We start from the raw sequence: 26,774 nt of genomic DNA, 5'->3' as shown, positions 1-26,774 counted from the left end.
AAAGAAAGAAAGAAAGAAAGAAAGAAAAAAGAAAGAAAGACGGAAGGACGGAAGGACGGAAGGAAGAAAAGAGAAATACTACAGAGTTTCAGTCTTCAGCTGCCTAAAACCTCGCATTAGTGATTCGTTCTGAGGGCTTGGGACCCTTCCCCCTCCAGCCTCCTTCTAAATGCGTCTGGCTGTCAACACACTAACTCCTTCCTGTAGAGGCCTTCCTCACATCACTTTTATCCTGACTTCTCTTAAATCTCTATCTCCCCGAAGATCCGGCACCCTTCAGGCACAAAATCACTCACTGCCCTCCATCCTCCCCAGCCCAATGGCCAGCCCTGTCCCTGTAGTCAGCCTCCTCCCCTCCCACGGCAAGAGGCGGTCAGCAAACATCCTGGAGGCGGAGCTGTGGCTCCCGATGCTTCTGGCCTTGACCCTCACCTGCAGGTACCTCCCTCTTCGACCCTTCCTCCTCCCCCCAGAGCTCCCCAGCCAGCACCTTCTCTCTCTGCCCTTTCTCTGGCTTTTCGCACAGAGCCCACCTCTTAAGGTTGGGTACCTGTTCCCAGTGCTGTCGGCACCCTCAGCTGCCGCTGTCATGCCCTTTGTACCTCTGAGCGCCTGATGCTCAGAACCATAGGGGAACACCCTGGCAGGGCAGGGCTGGCCATTGGGTTTGTCGGGGGCGTGGGAGAGTGGGCACCACAGAGAAGGTTGCCGAGTTTGACCTTGACCAACAGGTTGGAATCACCAGGTGGGCAAGTGAGAGGACCCCTTCCAGGAAGAGGGGGCGATAGGAGCAAAGGCTTAGGGGCAGTCATCCAGCATGGCTGGAAAGTGGGCTGTGGGAGCGGGAGGCAGGAGCCAAGAGGCAAGGGTTGCTCAGGGCCAGGGGGCGGGAGAGGGTCTTATCTAAACCCACCGCAGCTGATGGCCGTGAGACAGTCTGCTGCTGTGCTCCATGGGCCCACGAGGGATCGTCCTGGTATATAAAGGTTGTCCGGTCCAAAAAAGGGGAGTTAGTGATTCAAAGGGCAGGTACCCCAGGGGGCGCTTGGGTGACCCCGTCGGTTAAGCATCGACTCTTGGTTTTGGCTCAGGTCATGATGTCAGGGTGGCGAGATCGGGCCCCCGGGTGGGGCTCTTCGCTCAGCAGGGAGTCTGCTTGAGGTTCTCTCTCTCCCTCTGCCCCTTCCCCTGCTGGAGGGCACACACACTCTGTCTCTCTCAAATAAATACATAAATCTTCAAAGGGCAGGGATCCTTTTAAATTTTTAAATTTTGATATGAGTTGCCAAGTGGCCTTCAGAAATGTGCTGTGGACCCTGTAGCCAGGGCTGTAGGCAATACCCCACCCCTGCTGACTGAGAGAAGCTAGCCTGCCTTGCCTGGGGTTGTGCTCGCGTGGCGCCCCCTTCCCCTAGCCCACCGGCGGCAGGCAAGATCCGGCCCTGAGCCCCAAGGGGGCTCTGGCTTCTCATTGTACTTTCTTCTCCACAGCCCATGCAGTCCTGGGGTGGGGGGAGCAGGTACACCCCAGCTTCACCACACCTCCCCTTGCAGGCACCCCGTCCCCGTGGTTGAGGCCCCACGGGCCCACCCTGAGGGGTCCCAGGTGCCAGGTCCCAGGGCCACAGGTGGCCCTGGATGTGCCTTCCTGCTCCCGAGGCCTGCACTGGAGGGTGCCAAGTGCCCTGACAGGGAGGTGGGGGCTGAGTGGTCAGGTGACTTGGCCAAGTCTCCCACAGCTCAATCCCAGGCTGGCCAGACTGTCCTCCCCAGGGGGCCAGGAGCTCCCCCTGCCAATTTCACACCCACTCCTTTCCCCTCCCCCTCTCCAGCCTCAGGTCACCCCCTTCCCTTCCTCGGCTTCCAGCCCCCACCCCAGCACCCGAGGCCTGTACTCCCACTGCAGCCTCTAGATCCACAACAAGGGTCAGATCTCAGGTGTTGGGGCCCATGTGGACGCAGCACTCCTGGATCCACACTCTCATTCCCAAGACATGAGGGTCTCGCTGCTCCGCCCTTGCCGAGAGGAGCCTGAGGCCCAGGCCCCCCGCCATAGCAGACGGACCCACCTCGCACCCCTGGACCCACGTGCCTCTCCCGGTGGCGTCACATCTCCACCCCGCCCTCTTGGAACTCCTCCTGGGGTTGCCTGTGGCTGAGGAGCTGAATCCAGCCCACTCTCTTTGGTATCTGCTGGGCATCCCCTGGGTGCCAGGCTCCGTGCTAGGAGTCAAGGATTCGAACCAAGAAAGTGCACAAGTTTCCCGCCCCCTGAAGCTCACAGTCTGCCCGGGGCGGGGGGCAGACAGCTTGGGAAGAAGCAGCCTCCATGGGGACATGTGCTCCCAGAGGCACTGAACAACATGGGCCTGGGGGCCACCCAGGAGTGCTCACAGCCACAGACGTCGAGCGCCCGAAATGTCGATCATAGCTAAAGAAATTGCAATATATTCCTTTAGTGGGACACTCCACAGCAGGGGCTGACAAACGTGCTCTGTAAAGGGCCAGGTAGTAAATATTTTCCGCTTTGCGGGCCATATGGTCGCCCTCGCAACTGCTCAACTCTGCCGATGGAGGCTGACAGCAGTCCTAGATGGTCTGCGAATGAATGAGTATGGCTGTGTTCCAATAAAACTTTATTTATGGACACTGAAATGTGAATATTGTATCATTTTCACGTGTTGTGAAATATTCTCCTCTTGATTTTCTTCCAACCATTAAAAACATAGGGGAAAAAAAAAACCCACTCCTATCTCGCAGGCCATACCAAAAGGCAGCGGGGCTGGATTTAGCCTCCCAGCATTGCTGTTTCTGATCCCAGCTCTTTAGCAACGAAAATACACAAACTATAGCCACACCAGCAACTGGACAGATCTTACAAAACGTAACTTGGCGTGAAAGAAGCAGGTCGCGAGAATACACAGCATCACTCTGATTATACAAAGTTCAACGACAGGGAAGATGAATCCATATCGTTCGGGGACACATACTGAGGGATAAAACTATAAAGAGATGCCAGGGAGCAATTGCCCCGAGAGTTGGCATGGGAGAGAGGGGTGTCTAGGTGGCGGCCGGGGGACCACGGGCTCTGGTGCCCCACGGTGTTCTCTGGATGGTGGTCACACAGGACTTTGTTTTATGTTTATTGTACTTCTCTGTATAGGTATTAGAGCTCATAACTTAAAAAGAGAAAGCAATGATAATAGGGCCAACTGGAAGAGCATCTGAACCCCTACCTGACAGGCATTTATAATCCTCCTGGAATAGAGCCCAGTGGGATTCAGATCCCACTGCTCGGACAAGAGACCCTCCCCTCCAGTCAGACTGAACCTCTCTCTGTCCCCTCCCCGTCTCTGCCTTCTGGCCTCTCAGTCTTTTTTCCCGCTGTGCCTGTCACCCACCCACATGCTCTGTCTCCTCCCCCTCGGGGCTCCCTTGCCCCCACCAACACTCCCCCTGCCCCACCTCCAGCAGAGAGGTGCTTCTCTCCGCCTGCCTCGAAAGCTCTTTATTGGGATTAGACAAAGATGAAAAGCAGAGGCCAATCCCCACAGAGGCTCGGAGCTGCAGGAAAGAAGGCAGGAGGCTCCTGAACATCTTTTGGACAACAAAGGGAGCGGTGACACCTGAGTCCAGAGCAAAGGGGGAGGGGAGCAAACCTGCATCGGTAACTCTCTCCTTGGGTCATGTTCTGTCACGTTCTCTGGGCAAGTCTCAGCGTTTCCACCAGGCTGAGAGTCGGGGTTGTTCACCTCCAGGTCTCCCCCTGCCCCCGTGCCCAGAACTGGTCCTCCTCCATGGATATTTGAGAAATAAATAGAGCCCAGAGTTCTGGAAAGGCCAAGAAGGGAAAGGGGACTGACATTTGTTGAGGACACAGAGGCTCAGAAAGGTTAAGTAATTTTTTTTAAAGATTTTATTTATTTGTTTATTTGAGAGAGAGAGAGAGAGAGAGAAACAGTATGAGAGGGGATAGGGTCAGAGGGAGAAGCAGGCTCCCCGCTGAGCCGGGAGCCCGATGTGGGACTCGATCCCAGGACTCTGGGATCATGACCTGAGCCGAAGGCAGTCGCTTAACCAACTGAGCCACCCAGGCGCCCGAGGTTAAGTAATTTGTCAAAGGTCACACAGCTGTCAATGGAAGAAGGTAGAACTTGAACCTGGGCTCTGCCTGGCCCCAAAGCCCTCGCAGGTGACCGAAGCCTGGTGGAAGCAAGTCTTGAGCAGATGTACAGCTGCTCCCAGGAAAGCTGAGTCTCGGGTTTGCATGACTCACCTCTGGGGGAGAGCAGTTGCCCATGAGACCACAAGTGGCTCCCAGACCCTTTGAGAAAAGTGGAATTTGCAGAGAGCTCAAAAGACTGGAGGACAGTAGGGCTGAGTCCCGGCTCACGACAGGAGGAGAAGGGCTGGGAGCAAGAGAGGTCCTGAGACACCAAACCATAATGTGCCAGTGGCCACTGGCAAGGTCAGAGAGACCCCAAGGAACCTGTGCGCTGGCTAAGATATCCACCTGGCCAACGGAATCTTGAGTTTGGATTGGCTCTGCTAGACGGGCAGGCAGCTGGCGTTCTCTGAGCCCCGACCACGTGCCCCAACCACTTAGTCTCAGGCTGTGACACCAGGCAGGTACTACTATCGCACCCATTTAACAGATGAGGCACTTGAGGCACAGAGACATTAGGAAACTGCCCAGGGTCCTGGGGTGAATCGCAGAGCTCAGACGGAAGGAAAGTCAGGCTGAACGCCCTGGTGTATGTACTCAGTCCTGCGTCACACCGAGGCTCAGAGAAACGGTGCTCTGTCCCTGGGCTGGACTTTGATGACAGACAGAGGGAGCCAGGCACCCTCAGGGCAGGACCAGGAGTGACCGTGTTGTCTGCTGCTCCAGACTGTTCTCGGGGACCACGAGGGTTTTTCACCTCTTGTGAAAGAGCAGAGTTTCTCTTTTGTACAACCTTTGCTGCAATGCTGGGGGTGGGGTGGGGAATCCACTGTATGTTTATAGTTGAGACAGTTACAAAAGCGCTTCCCACCGCAGCATCCGCAAAGTGTCGTCCACTGTTACCCAGCTGTGCTGGGTCCCTTCTGGGGAGAAGGGGCCACACAAAAAGAAATGATGAGAATTTAGGGATATTAAGTTAGAAATGACCGAGTCTGATGCACTGTCACTAACAAACTGCATTTCCTCGGGGCCATCTCTGCACCGGCCACGGGGGCGGGGGGGTGCAGGAGGGGGCACAAGGTGTGCAAGATGAAAGGGAATGATGTCACAAGGGGCCCAGCCCAGGAAGCCTGCAGCCGGTACCACAGCCAGCTGTTGTCCCCTTGGGGGAGGGGAGTGACACTTTCTATGAGGAATATTCTTTACAAAGAAGGCACCTGGGTGGCTCAGTAGGTTAAGCATCTGCCTTCGGCTCGGGTCATGATCCCGGGGTCCTGGAATGGAGACACGCATCAGGCTCCCTGCTCAGTGGGGAGCCTGCTTCTCCCTCTGCCCCTCCCCCGACTCATGTGCATTCGTGCATGTGCACTCTCTCTTTCTTTCTCAAAAATAAATAAAATCTTAAAAAAAAAAAAAGAAAAAAAAAGCTGAGAGGAGCCCTGGGGCCCACTGCCAAAGATCCTGGCCTGGGGTTCAGGTAGACTTGGGACTAAACCCGACCTCCACTCACCCTCTAGGTCTTGGGCAAGCTACCTGGCCTCCCTGGGCCTCAGTTTCCCTGTTCTTAAGTGGTGCTGTTAGTGACTGCACCCCAAGGGTGGCTGGAGGGGGTCTGAGGGTGAGAGTAAAGCCCAGAGTAAGTGCTCAAAGAGGCTAATTCATGACAGTAAGAAGAGCCTTGTTGTTTACAGTCTAAACGAAAGGCAGAGGATGAAGCAGAAGTGGGGGGCAGCCCCCCAGCAGCCTCAGAAAAGTCTGGGTGAATAGGAAGCAAAGCATCCAGGCTGCACAGTGGCGGGGGTGGGTGGGTGGGGTGGGTGGGCCTGGGAATCCCAGAGGGCCCAGGGCTGCCCTGGGAGAGACTGAGCTGGAGGGACCCCCTCGTGGGCAGCCCCAGAGAGACACACTCCTGGGGGTTCCCTGGTCTGGACAAACGTGCCCCAAGGCCACACAGCCCGAGGCCTGGCTTGGATCCAGGCCACCCCATTTCTGAGGGGACCTGGGACCAGAAACGGGGGCATGGCGTTGGCCCAGGGAAGGCATCAGCTCCTGTTGCAAGGTGGCCTCTGGTTGCACGCCAGGAAGTGGGGAGTACCACCCTCTCTGGCAATAGTGACGATTTTGCGTCCCAGGGCACAGTGTTCCTGGGGGCCAGCCCTCGTCCGCCCGGGTCTCCCCGGCTAACGTGGGCAACAAGGCCGAGGCCAGCCCTGCCGCTTAGCAGATGCAGATTCCGTGGGGGTGAGCTCCCCACTGACCCCACACCGACCCCGCCTGCCCTTGGCTGCAGGGACGCCCACCCGCCGTGGCTGAGGGCCAGCGGTCAGGCTGGCGGTGGAAGTCTGCTAACACAGCAGCAGCGAGGTGGGGGCCACCTGGGCGAGGCATCAGCAAACCATGTCCCCGATCCCCGGAGGCTCTCCCTGTGAAGTCTGCAATGTTCAGACGCAACCAGCACACCTCCCGAGACAGGTGCCCAGGACTTAGCTGCACGGGCGGATGAAAGCCGCCCTGATGTGCCGGCCAGAGGGCTCGTGGGAAGAAGGAAGGCAGCGTACCTGTGAGCGGCAGCGTCCAGGGAAGCAGGAGCAAGCCCAGGAGCCAGGGGCCCGAGAACGTGTCCGCCATGGAGGCCGGCTCTCCTTCGGGGCCTCCCTCACAGTCTTCCTCTTTTGTCTCAAGTTCACAGGAGGTGGCGGCCTGCTGGCCTCCACAGTTCCCCTTTGAGTTCCCACAAAGCTCCTCCCTGGCCACCCTTCTGCTTCCTCAGGGCCTCACTGGGTCTGCTCCCCTTAGTAACCCTGGACTTTCTGAGCAAGGAGTGGGAACAGCCCCGGGGTGAGGAATCTGGGCCGTGCACCCCTCCCGGCGGGGCCTCCCCGTCCACCCCGTGTTGGGGTGCTGCTCCCCTCCTCGGTCCCCTTTGAGCTGGTGGCCCAACCAGTAGACATTGGTGACAGAGGGGACACAGAATTCCCATGAGTAACTCTGGGGTTTCATTTAGCTGCTCAGAGCTGAAACTTTTAAAACTGTGCTCACAGATTTCCCGTCAGACATCGTCCAGGGACCCCTGGATTCATGTGCTCATCCCAGCGCAGGGTTTCCAGGGGGCGGTGGCGGTTGGGGGGAGCGGCTGGGGGCAGGTGCGTGAGGGAGAAGGGGCAGGCAGCTAGGGTGAGGGCAGGAGCCCGGCACCCCCTTCCCCAGCAGACCGGGGTTTTTTACCGTTGGCCTTCTGGAGCCCAGCCCTAGGCCGAGCCGGATGAGGTAGGGGGGTAGAGGTCTGCCTGCAGGCCCAGGGAGGTAGAGGGCAGGAGTCTGGGGGTGGAGGGGAGGACCCCAGCACTCGGGCAAGCGGAGGAGGCTGGGGAAATGTGGTGAGTGTTGGCACGCATTCGCACTTCACCTCCTTTCCCCATGAGTGCCCATTAACCCTCAAGGCAAATGTGATTATTCCCAATTTTACAAAAGAGAGAACTACGCCCCCAAGAGGCAAAGCACCTTGCTTGAGATCGGGGCAGGTACGTGGGGCCAGGATTCAATGCCCAGCGGTGTGAAGCCTGCGCCTCTGTCCCCACTCCATGCAAACCCCACGAAGACACAGAAGGGGTCCAGTTTCGGTCCTTCTTCCAAATGCTTTCCCCTCAGCCGCTCTGCACATGCACGCTGAAAGCCAGGAGATGTCCCCCACCCCCCCACCAGCAGCACCAGGAGGGCGGCAAGGAGGAACAGGGCTGCCCACCAGGTGAGGAAAACGTATAGACGCCAGCCACTTCCTACTGGCTGGGGGGTGGCGGGGACCCCAGTGGTATTGACTGTTGATCCATCACAGTGATACATGATCGCATATGTCACAGTGAGACACAGATAATCTGCTTCACGCTGTTTCCGACCTCCGGGGGGAGCAGGTTGTCTAAGCACCTCGATGCCATGGTGATAGACGTCACGTTAATGTCCCTGTGCACGGAGGGAGCGTTCTAAAGGCATCGGTCTGTGCCTCTAGGAGGCTCTTTATGACTTGGCACTGGGAGGCGGCTGAGCACCAAGCTGCCTCAGAACACGGACACGGGCTCTGCCCCCGCTCCCGTCCGCGCAGGTGCCCCTCTGCTTCCTCCACACACAAAGCCCTCAGCCCCTCAACAGTGCCAGCCCACGATCTGCACCCCAGGGCAGCCCAGATCTGCACGCCGGAGCCCTGGGAGCTTTGCAACTTCTGGATGTGGGTCTTGCGTATGGTCTCTGGCCCGTCTGGGGCCGCCTCTGTCACCTTCGCCTCTGACTCCCCCCGGGCTTGGCACAGCGCAGGCACCTTAGTACGTGCTCAATAAATATTGGTGTATGGATGGATGGATGGACGGATGGACAAGCTTCAGGTGGGGTAAAATGCCTTCCTCCCAGGCTTCCTGTGAAGGTGGCGCCTACCATGGAGCCTGGCACACGGCAGGATCCCAACAGGCTGCAGTGGGATGGGTGTTCCTGGTGAGAGGCAGGGACGGGCTTTGGGCAGGGAGCCAGGGGGCCCGGGCTGGCCTGTCAGGCCCTCAGGAACCAGGTGATGGAAATGAAACCACAGCGCATTGTGAAACCTCATTTTCACCAACACTTTCCACCTGCTCTCACCCCCGTGGATGCTGAGCTGGCAAGCTGCTGGACTTGGATCTGATGGCTTTTCCTCCCCCGAGCTCCTGGTGGGGGTTTCGGGTAAGCAGGGGTGGGAGGGGCAGGGGACGTGGGCTCTGGTGGCACCCCCAGTGGGCCTCCACAGCCGAGTCTGCGGGTGAGGTCCCTAGGGGACGGCGCACTTCAGGACTCCTGTTTGTCCAGACTTATCTGTCCGAGTGTCCATCTGTCCCCTCACGTTTTGCTGAGCGCCTATCCCGCCCTGGGCACTGGCCTCAGTGGGAGGATGCACAAGTGAGAGACCCAAGCTTCGAGGAGCCCACATCTGGGTGAGGAGCAATCATCCCAGCACAACTAAGCAATAACAGCAATTCAGAGCAGTTACTAAACACCAGACACTATTCGAGACACTCCGAATCTACAAATCAACTTAATCCTCACTGCAATCCCACAGGATTGGATAAACCAATTCCATTTTACCGATGACGACGCCGAGGCACAGGGAGGTTAAAATAAAATTTGCCTGGGGCGCCTGGGTGGCGCGGTCAGTTAAGCTTCCAACTCTTGGTTCCGGCTCAGGTCACGATCTCCGGGTCGTGGGATGGAGCCCCATGTCGGGCTCCTCGCTGGGCGTGGAGCCTGCCTAAGATTCTCTCTCCCTCTGCCCCTCCCACTTGTTCTCTCCCGCGCAAATAAATAAAGCTTTTTTTTTTTTAAAGATTTTATTTATTTATTTGACGGAGAGAGACACAGCGAGCGAGGGAACACAAGCAGGGGGAGTGGGAGAGGGAGAAACAGGCTTCCCGCCGAGCGGGGAGCCCGATGCGGGGCTCGATCCCAGGACCCTGAGACCATGACCTGAGCCGAAGGCAGACGCTTAACGACTGAGCCACCCAGGTGCCCCAATCTTTTTTAAAAATAAAAAAAATATAATTTGCCTAAGGTCACAAAGCTAAGGAATGTGTCCAGAGGAAGTGACTCTGAGGATAACCCCAGGCTCTGGGGTCCTATCCACTCTTCCAGCCTGCCTTATAGCAGTAGTATGTACAGAGCCAAGAGGGGGCACAGGAAGGGATTATTTACTCAGGGCGAAGGGAGGAGGGAGTGCCGAGGAGGGCTTCATGGAGGAGGGGGCAGCCCTGAAGGAGGAGGAAATGGGAGAGTGCAGATGTCCCCAGCAGGCCAGAGGTGCCTTATCCACACAAAGACTACAGCTTTCCAAACTGGACCAAAATTACTGGTTTCTGTTTTCGGTTTAGTTCCCATGCACATTTATTAAGGGCCCACTGTGTACCAGGCAGTGGAAGCACAGAACGTAAGTCATAGTTTTGCCCTCAAGTTGCTCCCCATCTAGAGAAGAAAACAGAACCCCCAGACAGGAATTCCAGCTGCCCTGAGTGAGCAAAGGTGAGCGAGCAAGTGACCATGAGGCCCCTGGCCTGGCCGCTTTGGTGCCCCTGCTCAGGAGCTGCCTGTCTTCTCTGTGTTCCCTTCCTCAGCTGCAGGAGGTCATTTCTTTTCTCCCCACAGACTCCAGCACCAGAAAGAGCCCACCAGTTGGAGGCCCCACTCAAAACAACCCTCTGCACTGGCCTGGTGCTCAAGATGGACAGCGTCCACTGCATCGAGCACCCCCCCCCGACACACCCGGAGAGGGCTGCCTCCCTCCCCTCCCTGCACCACCCATCCCCCTTTCTGCACGGGGTAGCCATGTAGCCGCATTTGGGGGTGGGGGGGGAGGGGTGGGGGGAGTTAGGGAGGGGAGGGGGCAGTGAGCTTACTCCCAGTAGTAGAGCTGACCCCTAAGCCAGGGGCACGATTCAGCCTGAGAACCGGCTGTGACTCTGTTGGGGGGACCCTTCTAATCCTAAGCTGGGCTGGCCCACAGTAGACCGGGCTCCTTTTTCAGAGAAAATGAGCTCTCTGTCACTAGAGGTGTGCAAACCCACCTGGAGGCCATTCTCCCTGCAGGCTGCTCAGAGATTCCTGCCCTGCTTGTAAGTTTGACTGGGCCCATCTCCAAAGTGCCTTCCCGGTTCAAGCCAGAATTTTTGCCTGTTTATTAGGTATTTGTTTTATGCCAGACACGGTTCTAAAGGCTTTTCATGTATTGACTACTTCAGGCCTCGCAAAAACCTCATGTAGATAGGTACTATTATTGCCCCTATTTTAGAGATGAAGAAACTGAAGATCAGAGGGTGCAAGCCATTTGCCCAAGGCCACAGAGCAACTAGGCAGTGGAACAAGGAGGTGAGCTCCTGTGATTGCGCTTTTAATCATTATGTTCTCTTGCAAGATTCACTTGATTCTCCCAGCAGGGCTGGTATGATAACTCTCATCGTACAGATTTAGTGACAGAAAAAAACCGTGCAGATGACCTGCTCCTGGTCACAGATGGGATCAGAGGCCCACCTGGGAGCAGAGACCAGGGTCTTCCTGATAGACACAACCCCAGAGTTAGACAAGACTCTCTCTGCTAGTTCTGTTGGGGGAAGGCGGCAAGCAGGCGGTGCCCCCTCCTCGACCCCTGCCACACGGAAAAGAATCCTTAAGATCTGGGGGGAGAAAAAAACAACAAAAATAAAGATGGCATCATTTTTCGGTATTTATCCATGATCACCATGTGCCAAGGCCTTGTTAGGCTCAGCCCCTTGGTAGGACTGTGTCTCTGGGAGAGAGAAGCACCGACCAGGAGGCCAATCATTGGAGGTCCTCAGGTGGCAGGCACCCGAGCCTTGGTCTTGAACTAATGGTACCACCCCTGTCCCCACCGGCCACACGGGACAGCCCCGGATTGTCCTGTGCCAATGGCGCCACCTGGTGGCGCACAGGGGAACGCCCCCGAGGTGTCTTTCCCTGGCCCTTCCTTCCCCTCTAGCGGTCTTGGGCGGCCAGAGGCGGCCACCCAGCAAGCCCGGGCAGGGGCTCGAGAGGCAGCATGACGGAGTGGCGGGAGCGGGAGCGGGGGGCCTGTGGGAACGGGGTGCAGGGCACGCTGGCTGTCTCTGCAATGCCCTTCCCCAGGGACAGGAGCGTCCTTTAGAGCATGCCCCCCTGGGTTCTAACAAGCTGCTTTGCTGGGAACACTTCATAAAATCCACTTGGGGGAAACGTCATCGGAGCCAGTCATTGGCCACCAGGCAAACCAGTCCCACGGTTTTGCAGTGACAACCGGAGACTTTTTGAGCAGGGCTCCCACAGTGAGTTCAGCCAATTAAGGAAACAATTAGCCTCCCCTGAGGCTAATTCATGCATTGTCACCCCACACAGTTCCGTGGTTTTATGAGCCAGAGGGCGTCAGTGTCCTGTGCACAGAGGGGGTGTGTGTGGCAGCCAGTAATTATGCGGATTTCTGGCCCCGCCCCAGAGATTCAGCTCCAAGAGGCCAGGGGATCTGTATTTTAACCTCCCGTGGTTCTCACACTGGCCAAACTGCCTGTAGCATTTTCAAGGCACATTCCCAAGGGGCTGTGGGCAGGGCCAGGGCAGCTTTCCAGGAGGCCTGCTCAGAGGGGGCCAGGAGGAACCCTTCAAAGAGATTTGATCCTCCCTCCTTCCCTCTCCTCCTTCCCCCTCCCTTGGAAGGCCAGCGGGTGTCCTGGGAATAGGGAACAAGCCCCCTCATGGTGCCTCCCCACCTTACCTCCTAAGCCAACAGGGGCAGTTTCTTCATCCACCATCTGGGGTGAAATACCTCCCTTGTATGGATTTGATGAGAAATAGTTGGGAGTGACAGAGGGGAAAACACTTCGCAAAGAATATGATGTTGGTGGAAAGTGGCTGTTCTGCCTTAAACTCTTACTGAGCCTCCTTCTCATACAGGTCTCGATGTGGGGCTTGGGGGATGGGCAGAGAGCAACAAGGGTCCAGCGACATCCAGGTACAGACATCAGGAGTGTGTAGCGATGAGGAAATCTGTGGATGACAGGTCTGGGAGGGGCAGCAGAGAGACATTTGGGAAGGGTAGGGAGTGGGAACGGGAGGAGGGGCAGGAGAGGAGGTCCCCAGTGGACTCCCGTCTTGGAGCTGAGCCCTGTTAGGGCTCCGGATATGGGGTCAGGGGGCGGGGCAGGGGCAGGGGACTCTCCAGGGTCTCTCTCCCATCAGCTTGGCCTGATTCCTCAAGAGAGTTTCTCGCCTCTCCTCTCTGCCCAGAAGGTTCTCTACCTCCCACTTCTCTTTGGTGTACTACGCTAGGCTACGCCATACCTGGGGAGCCCTACGTCACAGGCAGAAGGCCCTGGTTCCAGAGACGGCAAAGAATCCAGGCTAGTACCTCTAATTCTTACAGGAGTCTAGGAGTGCCTCCAATGACCCACCAGAAACTTTGGATCCCTCTATCATTCATTCAACAAACCTCTCGGGGGCATTGCTCTGGGCCATCCCATCCTGGATGCCCTCCACCTAGGGCAGAGCCTGACTCGCACACACCTGAGTCACAACCCCATGGGAATCCAGTGTGAAGGGGACACAAGCCCAGACAGGCTGAGCCTGCCATGGAAGCCAAGGCCACGGGCATTCACAAAGGCTCAGTGTGAAAGCTTCTAGGAGTAGGAGAGAATGACCCAGCGGGAGGGATGGGGGTGTGAGGTCCTGAGCAGCAGAGGCAGGAGAGGGGCCCAGGGGAGCCAGACCTGGAAGACCTCCCTCCTCTCCATCCTTTGCTGAAACTACCTTTGCTCTCGGGTGACAATGGTCAGATGAATAAGACCATTTATTTTTCTGTTAAAAAATTACTGGTAGGGCCACCAGTATCGATTTCTACTGTTTTCATTTCGCATGTACAGATTTTCAGCTACGTCTGAGTTGAGCCACTTTCCGGCCGTTCGTGGAAGCCCTGGCATCAATTATGATAGGGTTTCTGAGTGGAAAGATTTTGCTCGGGAAGTTGAGACACTCCCTGCATTCACTAGGGTGAAAATCTCGTTCTGTACAAAACGCCCAGCAATCCCCCAGAGGTGCTGCCTGTCTTTCTAGGACCAGAAGTCTCCAGAGGAAGCACGGATCAACAGTAACCACAGGCTGTTCTGCGTCCAGATAGAAGGAGGAAGAGAAAAACATCAGCCTTGGGCTTGCGGTCCCGTGACATTTCCTGTAGGTCACAGGAGACACGGCACCCCGGGGGGTAGGGGGGCAAAGATTTCCCTCTCCCAGAAGCCTCCTCCCTGGGGAAAGCCCCCCACCCATGACCCACAGCCAGAGGAAAGCATTTTCAGGCTTTTTGCATCTGACTTGGAAGAAAGTCTTCCTTAGGCAGCAGCCCTGCAAGGTGGGGAGGTCTCTGTGTCAGCACTTTCCAGAGAAGCCCAGAGGATGCAGCCATCCCTGAGCTGCCCAAGGGATGGGGCTGGGCTCCTTGCTCAATGCCGCTGACCTCAGGGAAGGCAGGAGGCCCTTTGTCCCTTGGACCCACATCAGGGTCCCCTCACTCTTCACCCACAGCTTCCTGTGACACCACCACCCACGGGGCGTGCAGCCAGCAGGCAGCGGGGCCTGGCCAGCGGCTGGAGGCGAGGGGGAGGGGGCGGGCGGGCAGCCCCAGGAGGAACTGGGGAGTCATCTTTGCCAAATGCTGGCCTTGCCCTCGGCCACCCTGCTGGGTCAGCTCTGTTGTATCCACTTCTTTCAGATGAGGAAGCTGGCGCTCAGAGACAGGAAGTCACTTTCCTAAGGCCACACAGCCCATGAGGGCAGAGCTGGGGTTTGGCTTCGGTTTACCAGCTGGGGCTGCCCTGGGACAACCTTCGGGGGTGTCTGCACTCCCTAGTTGGATTGTGAGCTCCCTGCCGGCCTCCCCCAGCACTCACCTGCTCCACCTGAGGCAGCCCTCCCTTCCCAGGGGGTGACACGTCCCCTTGGCGGGTGCTCAGGCCACACACATGTGAAACGGGCCCCACAGGGAATTCTAATCACGTTAGTAATCGATCAATGACTTTGGTCATGACTTGTGGAAAGTGCACAGTCAGAGTCTGAGAACAGAATCTGGGCCTACTTAAGACAAAACTGGCGGATATGTGGGACTCTAAAGTAATAGGAAAGTTGGGCTCACAAAGGAGTTCTTCCTTCAATCCAATTCTGCACCTGTTTGAAGGTTGCTGGGGGTCCCAAGCTCGGTGCTGAGAATATAGGGAAACTAAGACCCCTCCTCCAGCCCTTCCCTCCTATCACAGACACCACTCTCAGGGACACAGTGCAGAAGCTGAGGGGGAGGGAGGGGACTAATGAAGAGTCTGGGGGCCTGGCCTGGGGCTCCTACCACCTCCCCCCCCTTTCCCTTGGCCCTCTCTTGGCCCTCCCCCACCACTCCTTTCTGCTCCTGCCCCCAGTGACTGGAGGCTCTCAGCTCACTGAGCAGCCCCTCCCTGGATGAACACTCTCCCCTTGGGGTTTTTCCTCCAGGTCCTTCCCCCTTTCATTGCCAGAGCCGAGGACAGGGCTGTTTGGCCCCCAGCCTCCCCTTCTGCAAGCCAAGACATCCCTAGTCCTGTTCATTCCCCTGAGCTGGCTTCCAGACCTTCCCCACAGAAGGCTCCTGCAGCCTGCATGCCCCTGGTGCCCAGGTGGGGTCTGGCCAGGGCAGTGGTCAGTGGGACCATGCCCCTCCCTCATTCTTGAGAAGCCTTCTCAAAGTGCCTAGCTCCTTTTGGGTCCCCCATTTCCTCCGAGTTGCTGGTTGACCCTTGCTGTACCCCCTCTGGGCCCCAGGAAGCCTTTCCTGCCCCTAGGAATGTGGGGAACCCCTGGACGTGAGTCCTCTTTCCTGGTAACCCATGGTGCGAACATTGGCTTCCCACATGGCAAAGCCTTCTGCTTTCTGGAAGAGGCCCATCAGGATGGCCTGGCTGGGGGAGAGACTTTTCTGGAAGATGGTCTTCCTTCCCCTCTCCCAGGCCAATGCCTTGCATCCGTGGCTGAGATTGTCCACTGGTGATTTTGACTTAGAAAAAGGCTTTCTCAGGGTTGCCTGGGTGGTTCAGTCAGTTAAGTGTCTGCCTTTGGCTCAGGTCGTGATCTCAGGGTCCTGGGATCGAGCCCCACATCGGGCTCCCTGCTCAGTGGGGAGTCTGCTTCTCCTTCTCTCTCTGCACCGCCCCCCCCCGCTCATGATCTCTCTCAAATAAATAAAACCTTAAAAAAATAAAAGGCTCAACATCTGCAAACTTTATAGAAACGTACGACCATGTGAACACATTGCAATTACATATTGCAAGTCAGTGGCAAAAAAAAAAAAAAAAAAAGATTTGTTTCTCCCCCTGAATGGCACTGACTAAGCGGGCGCATCCAGGCAGGTGGAGGCAAGCCACTCCCTGGCTGTTCCGGAGGCAGCAGCCAAACTCCTGCTAGTTTGTGATCTCACTCATAAGGCCCAGCCTTTGAACAATGTGGACGGGTGGGGGTGGCCTCTGCCTTATGGGGAACCTGAGCCTAGACTGGGAGGCAGGGGATCTGGGTTCAAAGCCCGGGCCTGCCACTTCCTACCTGAGGGGTCTTGGGCAAGTCATGAGGGCCCTCTGAGCCTCTCCTTCCTCCTAGCTATAGGCAGTCCTGAGCAGTGCAAATTCTCCTGCTGGGCCAGGCTGAAGAGAATAGGAAAGGCCACCAGGAGCAGAAAAGTATGCCTGTGGGCTAGCTATAAGAGACCACGCATGCGTAGGGGGCTACCCTCCCTAGCGAGGCAGCCGGCGCCTGCCTGGAGAATACTGCCCTGTAGGGCTCTCTGTTGGGGTGGAGCCCGGGAGCTCATCTACCTCCCCAGGTATGGAGAAAGGATGATATTTCTGAATGAGGATTCTGAGCCAAATTCCAGGCTGGGACTGTGGTTTACCAGCAAGCAGGGCCCCCCAAACCCCCGTTGCCCTGGCCTGAGCCTGCCTTTGCATACCCTGGGTGCTCTGCCCAGCCGGCCCATGCCAAACTAGCAGCCAGGCTCCAAGGAGAGACAGGCCCCATTTCATTCTCCCCTTCAGGCTTGACAGATGACGGGAGACTCCTCCTCCCGCTGATGAGAACTCCAGCCCACACTTTGCCTCCAACTCAATCACAGAGGACTCGGTCCTTCATCCTGGCATCAAAGTCTGTTTGATCAGCTTTTCATCCATTTTCCTAAAATGTGGGATTTAGGGATGCTCTGAATCTTGCAGGACTAGAAGTGCGGCGCCCTGACAATATACTGGGGTAGCCCCCAACCTGCCATTGGGTGGGTGCCTTGCTCAGTGCCAGCCCCTTCCCCCCGCCCCCCACCCCTCTGCGGGAGCCTTTAGGAGGGAGTCGGGAGAGGCAGGGGGACCTGTCCTTACTGGGTGGAGATCTAGTGCCCCCTGGAGGTCAGAGAGGATGGGGTAGGAGGGGGGGTTGGGGTGATGCAGGATGAGGGGGGCCTCTCTGTCCTGACGCCCTGGAACCAGCTGCCCTACTCAGCCTTCCTGACACTAAAGGAGACAGTGCTGGTTAAGTGTTCTGCATCCTGTGTCTTTAATAAGAAGCTTTCTCGTTTGCTGGCAAATCCCAGTTTTACTGAGCATTTTTTCAACCCTTTTCTTCCTTGAGTCAGAATCCTGTTGGGTGGCAGTTCCCTGTGTTTTCAGAGAAGACAGCGGGGAATCCGAGAGACTGCCAAGTTCATGAGTCACGATCAAGGAGGGCCACGGGTCCGTTGGTCAAGTGATGGGCAAGGCCAGGGGTACTGGCGGGGTGCAGGCCTCAGGGCCAGGGAGCCCGGGGGGTCCTGGCAGGCAGGGCTGTGGGTGGCTCTGGACCAGCGCTCAGGGTGAGGAAGGAGGCAGAACAGAGCAGGGAGGACACCAAGGACCCAGCAAGGGTTGCTAAGAGGCAGAATGAAATCAGGGCTCAGAAAGTGCAAAACGCAAAGACCTATAAAGAAAGGCTAATCACCCCCACACTCCCACCCCCCAGTCCCTCTCCCCAAAAGCGTCTACACCCTCAAGCTCCCCTGCTGCAACTCTCCTGACTCTGCACACAAATAAAGCCACAGTCGGGGATCTGGGCCTGTTTGCTTTTACTACAATACGGCCATCCTTGCTCTTTTTACTGGAATGCGTCTTGCTTGGGGCTGCACCTGGCAGGTCAGCTAACTCAGGTGGGGACACGGCCAGGTAAGGCTATAGGGAAGAGCCAGGATCTGCTCCACCCAGCAGCGGGGAAGGACTGGAGGGGGCAGAGGGTGGGGAGCTGAAAAGAAGCCAGAGGGAGGAGCTGAGGATGGGCGCCCCGCCCGGCCCCACTAAGTGACCTTGGGAGGACCAGAGTCCCCACCAGAACATGGAGGCTGTTCCTGGGGGTGAGGGAGGATGCTGGGCAGACAAAAACGGGCAGAACCACTCCACTCATAAAAGGATGTGTTGTCAGGCACTTTTCTAATGCCTAATACCTCCCTCCCTTTGTTTCTCATCTGGGGCGGGGGGGAGGGGTGGTGTCAGCTAGTTGCCCGCCGGGGAGATTGCTGGGAGGAGGGAGAAGCAATAGGGTTTATGAGGAAAGGTGAATTTGTGATTCTCTGCTGCTAAGTGGCAACTCTAGCTCACCTCTCCAAACCCCTGAGGGTGACAGCCGCGGACAGGAAGGGCTGCAGGCCCACCAGTGAGCACCAAGGCTCAGCCTGGCCTCTGCCCTCACTAAGAAAGTCTCACTGAACAGAGCTGAGTTCAGCTGTGATCCCCAGAAGACAGGCTCAAGTACTAACCCCTCCTCCTGTGAATGTGGCTATTTGGAAAAAGGGTCTTTGTAGATGTATCTCGAGATGAAGTCATCTTGGGTTGAGGGTGGGCCCTGAATCCAATGGCCGCTGTCCTTCTAAGAACAGAGGGACGGACGAGATCGGGCACATTCGGGGGGGATATATATATATACACACAATGGCACATCACTCAGCCATCAAAAAAATGAAATCTTGCCATTTGCAACGACGTGGATGGAACTAGAGGGTATTATGCTAAGTGAAATAAGTCAATCAGAGGAAGACAATTATCATATGATCTCACTGATATGTGGAATTTAAGGAACAAAACAGAGGATCTTAGGGGAAGAGAGGAAAAAATAAAGCAAGATGAAACCAGAGAGGGAGACAAACCATAAGAGACTCTTCATCAGAGGAAACGAACTGAGGGTTATTGGGGGGGGTGTGGAGGGACGGGGTAGCTGGGGGATGGACATTAAGCAGGGCACGTGATGGAATGGGCACTGGGCATAAGACTGATGAGTCACAGGCCTGTACCTCTGAAACCAATAGTACATTATGTTAATTAATTGAATTTAAATTAAAATAAAATCAAAAATATATAAAAAGGAAGAGAGGGACTCACGGAGAGACAAGAAAGATGACACTGTGAAGATGTGGCAGATGCTGGGGGGCGGTGCCCACGGGGAACGGCCTCAGGCCAAGGAACACCTGCAGGCGAGCTGGAAGGGGACAGGAAGGATTCTTCCCCAGAACCTTCCATGGGAGTGTGGCCCTGCTGACACCTTGAGCCTTGACTCCTAAGCCCCCAGAAACTGTGAGAGAAAAGGGTGGCTGCTTGCAACCATCCAGCACTGGCCTCCGGAAACGCGTAGCTGAATCAAGAAACCAGGCAAGCACCAGCAGAAGAAAACTACTTCCCAGGCCACAACAGGAGCAACTCTTTTATGAGCTATGAGTTGTCAGAGGGAAATAAGTCACTTTTTATTGTGAAGCCACATAACCTTACGAAAAGCCTGGCAAACAGAAGCAAGCGTCAACCCGTTATCCCAAAATACCCTCAGGACTCTGCAGGCCTGGGTTCCAATCCCTGCTCTGTTATCTTCCTTTTGACTCGGGGGTAAGTCACTTCTCTGAGCCTCAGTTTATTCATCTGTAAAGGGGGGATAGTAATCTGCCCTCCCAAATTTGTTAGGGTTAAATGAGGAAACACACTCGCGTCCCCGGCCTGTGCCTGGCTACCCACCAAAGCTTCGTAAGATGCTCCGACTCCTAGTTCCTTCCCCTCTCCAATAAAAAAACTCCAAAATGACGAAATATGATTTGTTTAAAAATCCCTAAATTTGGATGTATCACAACTTTCTTCTTCCTTTATTTGGAAACAATGATGGTTTTTTTTTTCTTCTCTTAACTTTCAAAAATTTATTTTTAAATTCACAGGCAGTAAAATGCACTCTCTTTGGTGTAGTTCTCTGGGTTTTGACAAATGTGTAACCGCAAGCACCGACCACCGTCAATATAAAGAACGCTCCATCATCCCCCGAAAATTCCCATCTTTGTCCCTTTGTGGTCAGCTCCTCCCCACAGCCCCTGGCCACCCCGATCTGTTCTCCTTTTGCCTTTATCCAGAGTGTCCACAGAAGTGGAATCACAAGGCACATGGCCTTTCGAGTCTGGATGCTCTCACGGAGCACAATGCTTCTGAGGTCCACCCAAGCTGTTGCGTGGGTTCCTTCTTATCATGTATGATTCCGACTGAGGAGTCAGTGAGGAGACTGTGTGGACCACTTATGGTTGGCTTGTCCCTTCGCCAGGAGAAGGGTGGGGACTGTCCTCAGATTCTGGCAATGATGAACAAAGCTGCTATAAACATCCACGTCTGGGTTTCTCTGTGACCATATGTTTTCATTTCTCTTGTGTAAACACCTGGGCCCCAACCAGGTTTTGAATGACCTCCACACTGGCCTTGCTAAAAGGTTTGGTTGGGGCGAACACCACCTTGTTGGCTCCGGGTCCCTGTCAGCAGCGCGGGGATGACAAAGGTCAATCACTGAGGAGCGAACGAATGTTCGCGGTCACTTCAGCTTCCTCCCATTCTGTGCCTTTTCCCTCGGAATGTCAAATCATTGTTTTGGTTTCATTTCCTTTTATTTCCACTGACGTGAAGAAGTGCCCAGGAGCAGTGAAAGGATGCAAAGTGGATCAAAACAGCCCAGAAAAGAGTTCATGGTCCCCAAGCAGAATGGTCCAATCTCAAGGAACTGGTAATCAATCTTAAAAGCCAAAAAAAAAAAAAAGTCTTGAAAAAAAAATCATCCTTTCCCGGGCACCTGAGTGGCTCAGTCGTTAAGCGTCTGCCTTCGGCTCAGGTCGAGGTCCCGGGGTCCTGGGATCGAGCCCCGCATCGGGCTCCCTGCTCGGCGGGAAGACTGCTTCTCCCTCTCCCACTCCCCCTGCTTGTGTTCCTGCTCTCACTATCTCTGTCTCTGTCAAATAAATAAAATCTTAAAAAATAAATAAAAATAAAAATAAAAATAAATCATCCTATCCCGATTTTTTTCTTTATCATAAAACATTATCTGTACTTCCATCCCGCCCTGAACATGACTGTCTAACGGTGAAGAGGCCGTGCCCCCAGTGGGATGAAGGCATGCCACCATGACAGCAGCAGGCCCGGGTTGGGCTGACTCTGCGCAGAGCTCCCGGATGAGGACACTTGGTCCGCTGGACTCACTCCAAAACTGCAGCTTGGAAGCCACGGCCGTCTACGCAATTGCCCTGAGCCCCGATTCTGCCCAAACCCGGCGTGGCCTGGCTCAAGGTGGGGGCATCTGGCCTCCCTGGCTTGTCTGTCTCCACAGCTCTGGCCATTTTTCAAACCGTCCTTATTGTTAGAAGAGCCACAGAAACCCAATTAGTCTGGATTCTCCAGAGAAACAGAACCAATAGGGTGTGTGTGTGTGTGTGTGTGTGTGTGTGTGTGTGTGTGTGTGTGAGTGAAGAGATGTATTATAAAAAACTGGCCCACATGACCACGGAGGCTGAGAAGTCCTGACACCTGCAACCAACAAGCTGGGGACCCAGGAGAGCTGATGGTGAAAGTTCCAGCCTGAATCTTAGTCCGAGGGCAGGAGAAAACCAACGTCCCAACTTGAAGACAGGCAGAGAGAGCAAATCCCCCCCTTCCTTTGCCTTTTGGTTCTATTCAGGCCTTTGATAGATTGGAGGAGGCCCATTCACATCAAGGAGGGCCATCTGCTTGACTCAAGTCTACTGATTCCCATGTAAGTCTCCCCCAGAAACACCCTCCCAGACACACCCAGAACCATGTTTGACCAAATATCTGAGCCCCCCACCCTCCCCCCATAGCTCAGTCAAGTTACATGTAAAATGAACTATCCCAGAAACCAGGGGACCCCTACCTGCCCAGTTGGCTCATCGGTGGGGCAGCCCTCCCGAGCAGTGGGTAACCAGGTGCTGCTTCCTCAGGCCTGGCTGTTGGCAGGGTGCCCGGGGCTGGCCGCAGGGCAGAAGGCCGAGGCGGGGAGGAGGGTAGCGGTCAGCCAGCGACCGGCTCTTGTCAGCAGAAACTCTGCAGCCAACCCCGTCTACTCAGGGAATACACATGAGCTTCACAGGGTTATTCATCAGGGTCCTGCGGAGGCCTTGGTGCTCCCGGTCCTGGAAACGGAGTCTGTGCCATCCTTGCTCCTCGACGCTGCTTCTGGACTCTTCTCCACCCTCCCCACAAAGCAGACCTCTGAACCTCCTGTTGTCAGACCTTCTTACCGGCCACCCCTCCTTGCCTCAGGCACCCACAGATCTCCAGGCCACCTACTCTCAATCCTTGAAGATCTTCGTGCTGGGCCACCTGCCGTCCCCTTGCACCTGCGTACTCCTTGGCGGTTCCAGCATCCACGCAGATGGTCTTTTGACCTCAGTCCTTCACCTCCTCTCCTCCAATGGCTTGTGTCTCCTCACGGCTCAGCAACTGGCTCCGGAGGGCACACACTGGGCCTGGTAAGTGTGCCCAGATTCTTCAGACCCCCAATTTCCGGCCCTTTCAGGCCACCACCTCCTACTACCCATTTCTTGCTTCTAGATTCCTGCCTCCTAACAGCCCTTGACCACCTCAGCCCCTGTGAACCCTGGTCCTCTGGTGCTCTTCCTGGACCCATCTCCCACCCTCATCCCACGGCTGGGGGCGGGGGACCCCGCCTCTGCTTAGGCCCCGCCCCCTGCCCTACACTCCTGAAAGTGGCTGGGGACACACACATTCCTGCTAACCAGTCTCATTCACAGTCAAAAGTGCTCACCTGGATGGGGCCCCAGGCCCCTCTGCCACCTGGCCCAGTCCCTGCCCTGCTCCTTGGAGGATATTCCCACCTGCCCCAGCCTGCTTCCATTTCATTGAAGAAAAGGGGAGCCCATCAGCCAAGAGCTCCCTCAGGCTCTCCTGACTACATCCCTCTGTTTGTTCAGATGAGCCTTGGCACCATCTCTCACACCCCCAGTCGCCTTTACCTGCAGAATGTCACCAGGATACAGCCCCTTGGCGCCCCTGCCTCCCACCTCCTGCAAGGCTCCCTGTCTCTGCTTCTGTGTCCTTCCCCGGCCTGTGCTCGACACAGCAGCCAGAGGGATGGAGTTCAACACAGGCCGGGTGACGCTGCATCACCTCCGCAAACACTTAGGTTGGCTTCTCCTCCCCTCCCCTCCCTTCTCCTCTCCTCCCTTCCCTTCCCTTCTCTCTCTCTCTCTCTCTCTCAGGGTCAAAGCTCCCTCGGGCTTTGCCAATGCCTTGCCAATGCCCCCACCAGGTTACCTTCTGCCCAATGTCCGCCCCTTCTCTCTTGGGCTCACCTACCTGCCAGCCTCCTTCCTGGCTCACCAACCACATGCTCCCATCTGAGCCTTGCTGTTCCTCCTCCTGGAGCCGTGCCCCCCCCACACACACACCCATGAGTGTCCCTCCTGTCACCGTCTGCCTGGCTTGTATAAAATTTTACTCTCCTAGGGAGGCCTTTGCTGGCCACCCCACCTAAAATGCATCCCTCCCTAAACCCAGCATCTCCCTCCCTGACCTGGGTTCCTCCTGGCACTTAGTGCCCTTTTTAAAATTTTATATACCGGGACGTCTGGGTGGCTCAGTCAGTTAAGCATCTGCCTTCAGCTCAGGTCATGATCCCGGGGTCTCGGGATGGAGCCCCGCATCGGGCTCCCTGCTCGGCGGGAAGCCTGCTTCTTCCTCTGCCTCTGTCCCTCCCCACTGCTCATGTTCTCTCTCTCTCAAATAAATAAAATTTAAAAATTCCTTTATTTACCTTGTTTCGGGTCCACCTCCCCGTACAGTAAGCTCCGTGAGAGCAGGGAGTTTTCAGTTATTCACTGTTGACCCCCAGTCTACAGCAGTGCCTGGCACCTCCATTTGGGTCCAGATCCGAACCCTTCTTGCTGACTCCAGCCCGATGCTTCAGCAGACCCCTGCTCCTGCACCATTTCCCTCTCACTACAGGCTCCTTCCCAGCAGTGTGAAAACATGCAAACACACTGTCATTTCTCCCTTCTTACAAAACCACCACCACAAACCCCACAAAAGCCTCTCTTGGCCCAGCTTCACTTTCCAAGAAGTGTGCCAGTCCTCTGATCTAGAAAATTCCTTTGAAGAATGTCTGTATTGTCTGTATTACTCCCCTTCCCCCCACTCCCTCCGAATCTCTCTCTGATGGGCTGTCATTCCCTCCTCTCTCTGAAATGCCCTCAGCGAGGCCCACTGACCTTGGTGCTGTAATCCCGCAACCCTGTCCCAGGCCACAGCCCCTTGGCGCGGGATTTCCTCCCGCCCGGTTTCCCCTCTCCTGCTGGCTGCTCCTCATCACCCCAACCCCCAAATGGGGGCAAGTCGAAGGCTGACCTCAAACCTCCTCTCTGCCCACACTCACGCCCACGGTAAATCCCACTGGAGGGCTTGGACTCTCAGCCTTAGCCCTCTGGCCAGGGCCTTGCCCTGACTCCAGACTCGAACGCCCAACATCCTACTCAAAACCTCCACTTGGGGTCCAGTGGGCTCCTCTGACCTTCCACTGCCAAGCCCATTGTCATGCCCCTCCCCCACCAACTCCCCTCCCCACCATCACCCCTCCCCAGCAAAGGACGAGGTCTTCCTTCCCACCAGGCCGAACACTTTGGGATCTCAGCCTCACACTTTCCTCCACAGCTTCCGGCCACACCACCGTCCCCACTGGGTTGGAACGCACCAGACATCGCCTTGCACTGGCTGTTCTCCATTTCTGGAATGCTCTCTCCCCCCCACCGCACCCCCACCTATAGCTACACAATTTGTTCCTAAAACTCCCATCGATGCATTTTCTCCTTGGCAGGCTGTCACTGTCTCTCACACGTTATGAGTGATTGACTGATTAGTTGATTGATTGACTGTCTTTATCCCACTACTAGAAAGTGCCAGAATGCCATCTCTTTTGTTCACCACCAGAACAGTATCTAGTACACAATAAGTTCTCACAAAGATGTACTGGATGAGAAGAAATGACTACAATTGTACTTGAGGATTTAATGTAAATGATTAAAAAGTTTAAACACCAGGTATCTCTGCAGGGTACATGGAAAGAGCGGAGTTCTGTCTTTTCAGATTAACTCAGAAATTAGTGTTCTCTAGAGAACACCATCCAGCTGCGACTCTCCGCATCCTTGGTGAGGAAGGTGGGGACCAATGGTTCTGATGGAAATCTAGAACCGGACATAAATCACAGAAAAATCGAGACTTGAGTGGGTGTTCCACCAAGTCAGGTATTTTGAGATATGTGATCTGGGTCGAAGTTCCAAGATGCTTTTATTCAAGTGGCTGGTTCACACCACAGAATCAGTCCTGAGAGCATCTGCATGATCCTTGCTGATACTCCCCTGGAGCCAGGCTGTGGGTCAGACCCAGCTCTGCCACCTCCTGGCTCTAGGATGCTGCGTAAATTGCCTACACTGTCCATGCCTCATTTTTCTCATCTGTAAAGTGGGGACAGTAATATTTCCCTCATGACGCTGTTGTGGTTGTTAAAGAGCTAAAGCACAGATAGGAGGCACCTTCTCAAAGGCTCTCAGCAAACCCTCCGCTTCCCCCACACAGCCTCATGTAATCCCTTCCCTCGTGTAGGGGCCGGATTTACTGCCTACTTCTGACCAACCGAACACGGCAGAACTGATGGGGTGTTACTGCTGAGGTCAGGCTCTAAAAGACAGTGACAGTGCTCACCCTCTCTCCCTCCCCTCCTCCCCTCCCTCCCCCTCCCCCACTCACTTGCTTACTCTGATTCTATATTGTGAGCTGCTCTAAGGAGAGGAAGAAGCAAGAAACTGAGGACAGCCTCCAGCCACCTGCCTGCCGGGAACTGAATCCTGCCAACAACCACATGAGTGAGCTCGGCCATGGGTCCTTCCCCAGCCAAGCCTAGAGGTGAGCACGGCCTTGGCGACATTTTGATGGCAGCCTCATGGGACACCCGGAGCCAGAAGACCCACCTAAACTGTGCCCAGGCTACGGACCCACAGAAACCAGGAGATAATAAATGTCTGTTGCTTTAAGCTAAGATTTGGGGTTTTTATTTTTACACAGCAAGAGGTAACTGATACAGCATAGAAAATGCTCAGCATGGGGCACCTGGCTGGCTCAGTTGGAAGAGTGTGCGACTTTTGATTTCAGGGTTGTGAGTCTGAGCCCCATGTTGGCTGTAGAGATTACTTAAAGAAAAATCTTGGGGCACCTGGGTGGGTCAGGCAGTTAAGCATCCGACTCTTGATCTCAGGGTTGTGAGTTCAAGCCCCATGTCGGGCTTCACACTGGGTGTGGAGCCTACTGAAAAAAAAATACATAAATAAAAAATAAAAATCTTAAAATAAATAAATAAATAAATAAATAAAATGCCCTGTACAATGCCTGGCTCAGGGCATACATTCAATAAATGACCAGTAATGACCATTCTGTGTACACAAGGGGAATTTAAAATACATAGAATATAAACCTAGTCACCAGGCTCTTGACATGGCCATTTAACAATGAACCCATGTCCTTTGCCACTTTATAAAGCCATAAAACAGGTGCATTGAGTCTAGAGGAGAAAAATGTATATCGTATGCTACTGTTTAAGAAGGAGAAGTGGTCCAAGTATATAAAGGTATTTGTTTATATTAAAAGAAAGGAAAACCTGAAAGCCAAGATCACAGAGGGGGAGAGAGGGAACACAGGTAGAGCCAGACTTCTCTAAAGACACCATGTTTTGTAGTTTT

The 26,774-nt window shown here is 55.2% G+C and overlaps 1 protein-coding gene across 6 annotated transcripts in view; it reads right to left on the bottom strand.

The window, feature by feature from the left end:
* Positions 1-26,774, bottom strand: part of NFAM1 (NFAT activating protein with ITAM motif 1) — a 103,251-nt gene that overhangs the window by 30,825 nt on the left and 45,652 nt on the right. Inside the window, exons 1-2 of one of the 6 annotated variants that reach the window (XM_073882686.1) lie at positions 12,429-12,715; positions 11,198-11,340 (exon numbers count right to left, since the gene is read on the bottom strand). Coding sequence is in view for 2 of the 6 variants with exons in the window: in XM_073882683.1 (XP_073738784.1) it covers positions 6,724-6,793 (70 nt within the window). In the remaining 4 variants the exon portion in view is untranslated. Of the gene's footprint in view, positions 1-6,723; positions 6,928-11,197; positions 11,341-12,428; positions 12,716-26,774 lie in introns of those variants that run through there. The other 5 variants (XM_073882687.1, XM_073882683.1, XM_073882684.1 and 2 more) reach the window with 5 other exon arrangements.

This window comes from Callorhinus ursinus, unplaced genomic scaffold, assembly GCF_003265705.2.
Source record: "Callorhinus ursinus isolate GAN/ISIS: 27379988/994484 unplaced genomic scaffold, GSC_fseal_2.0 scaffold48, whole genome shotgun sequence".
Lineage (NCBI taxonomy): Eukaryota > Metazoa > Chordata > Mammalia > Carnivora > Otariidae > Callorhinus > Callorhinus ursinus.
Note: the sequence above shows the minus strand (reverse complement) of the source record. Positions and strands in the feature narration are given on the sequence as shown.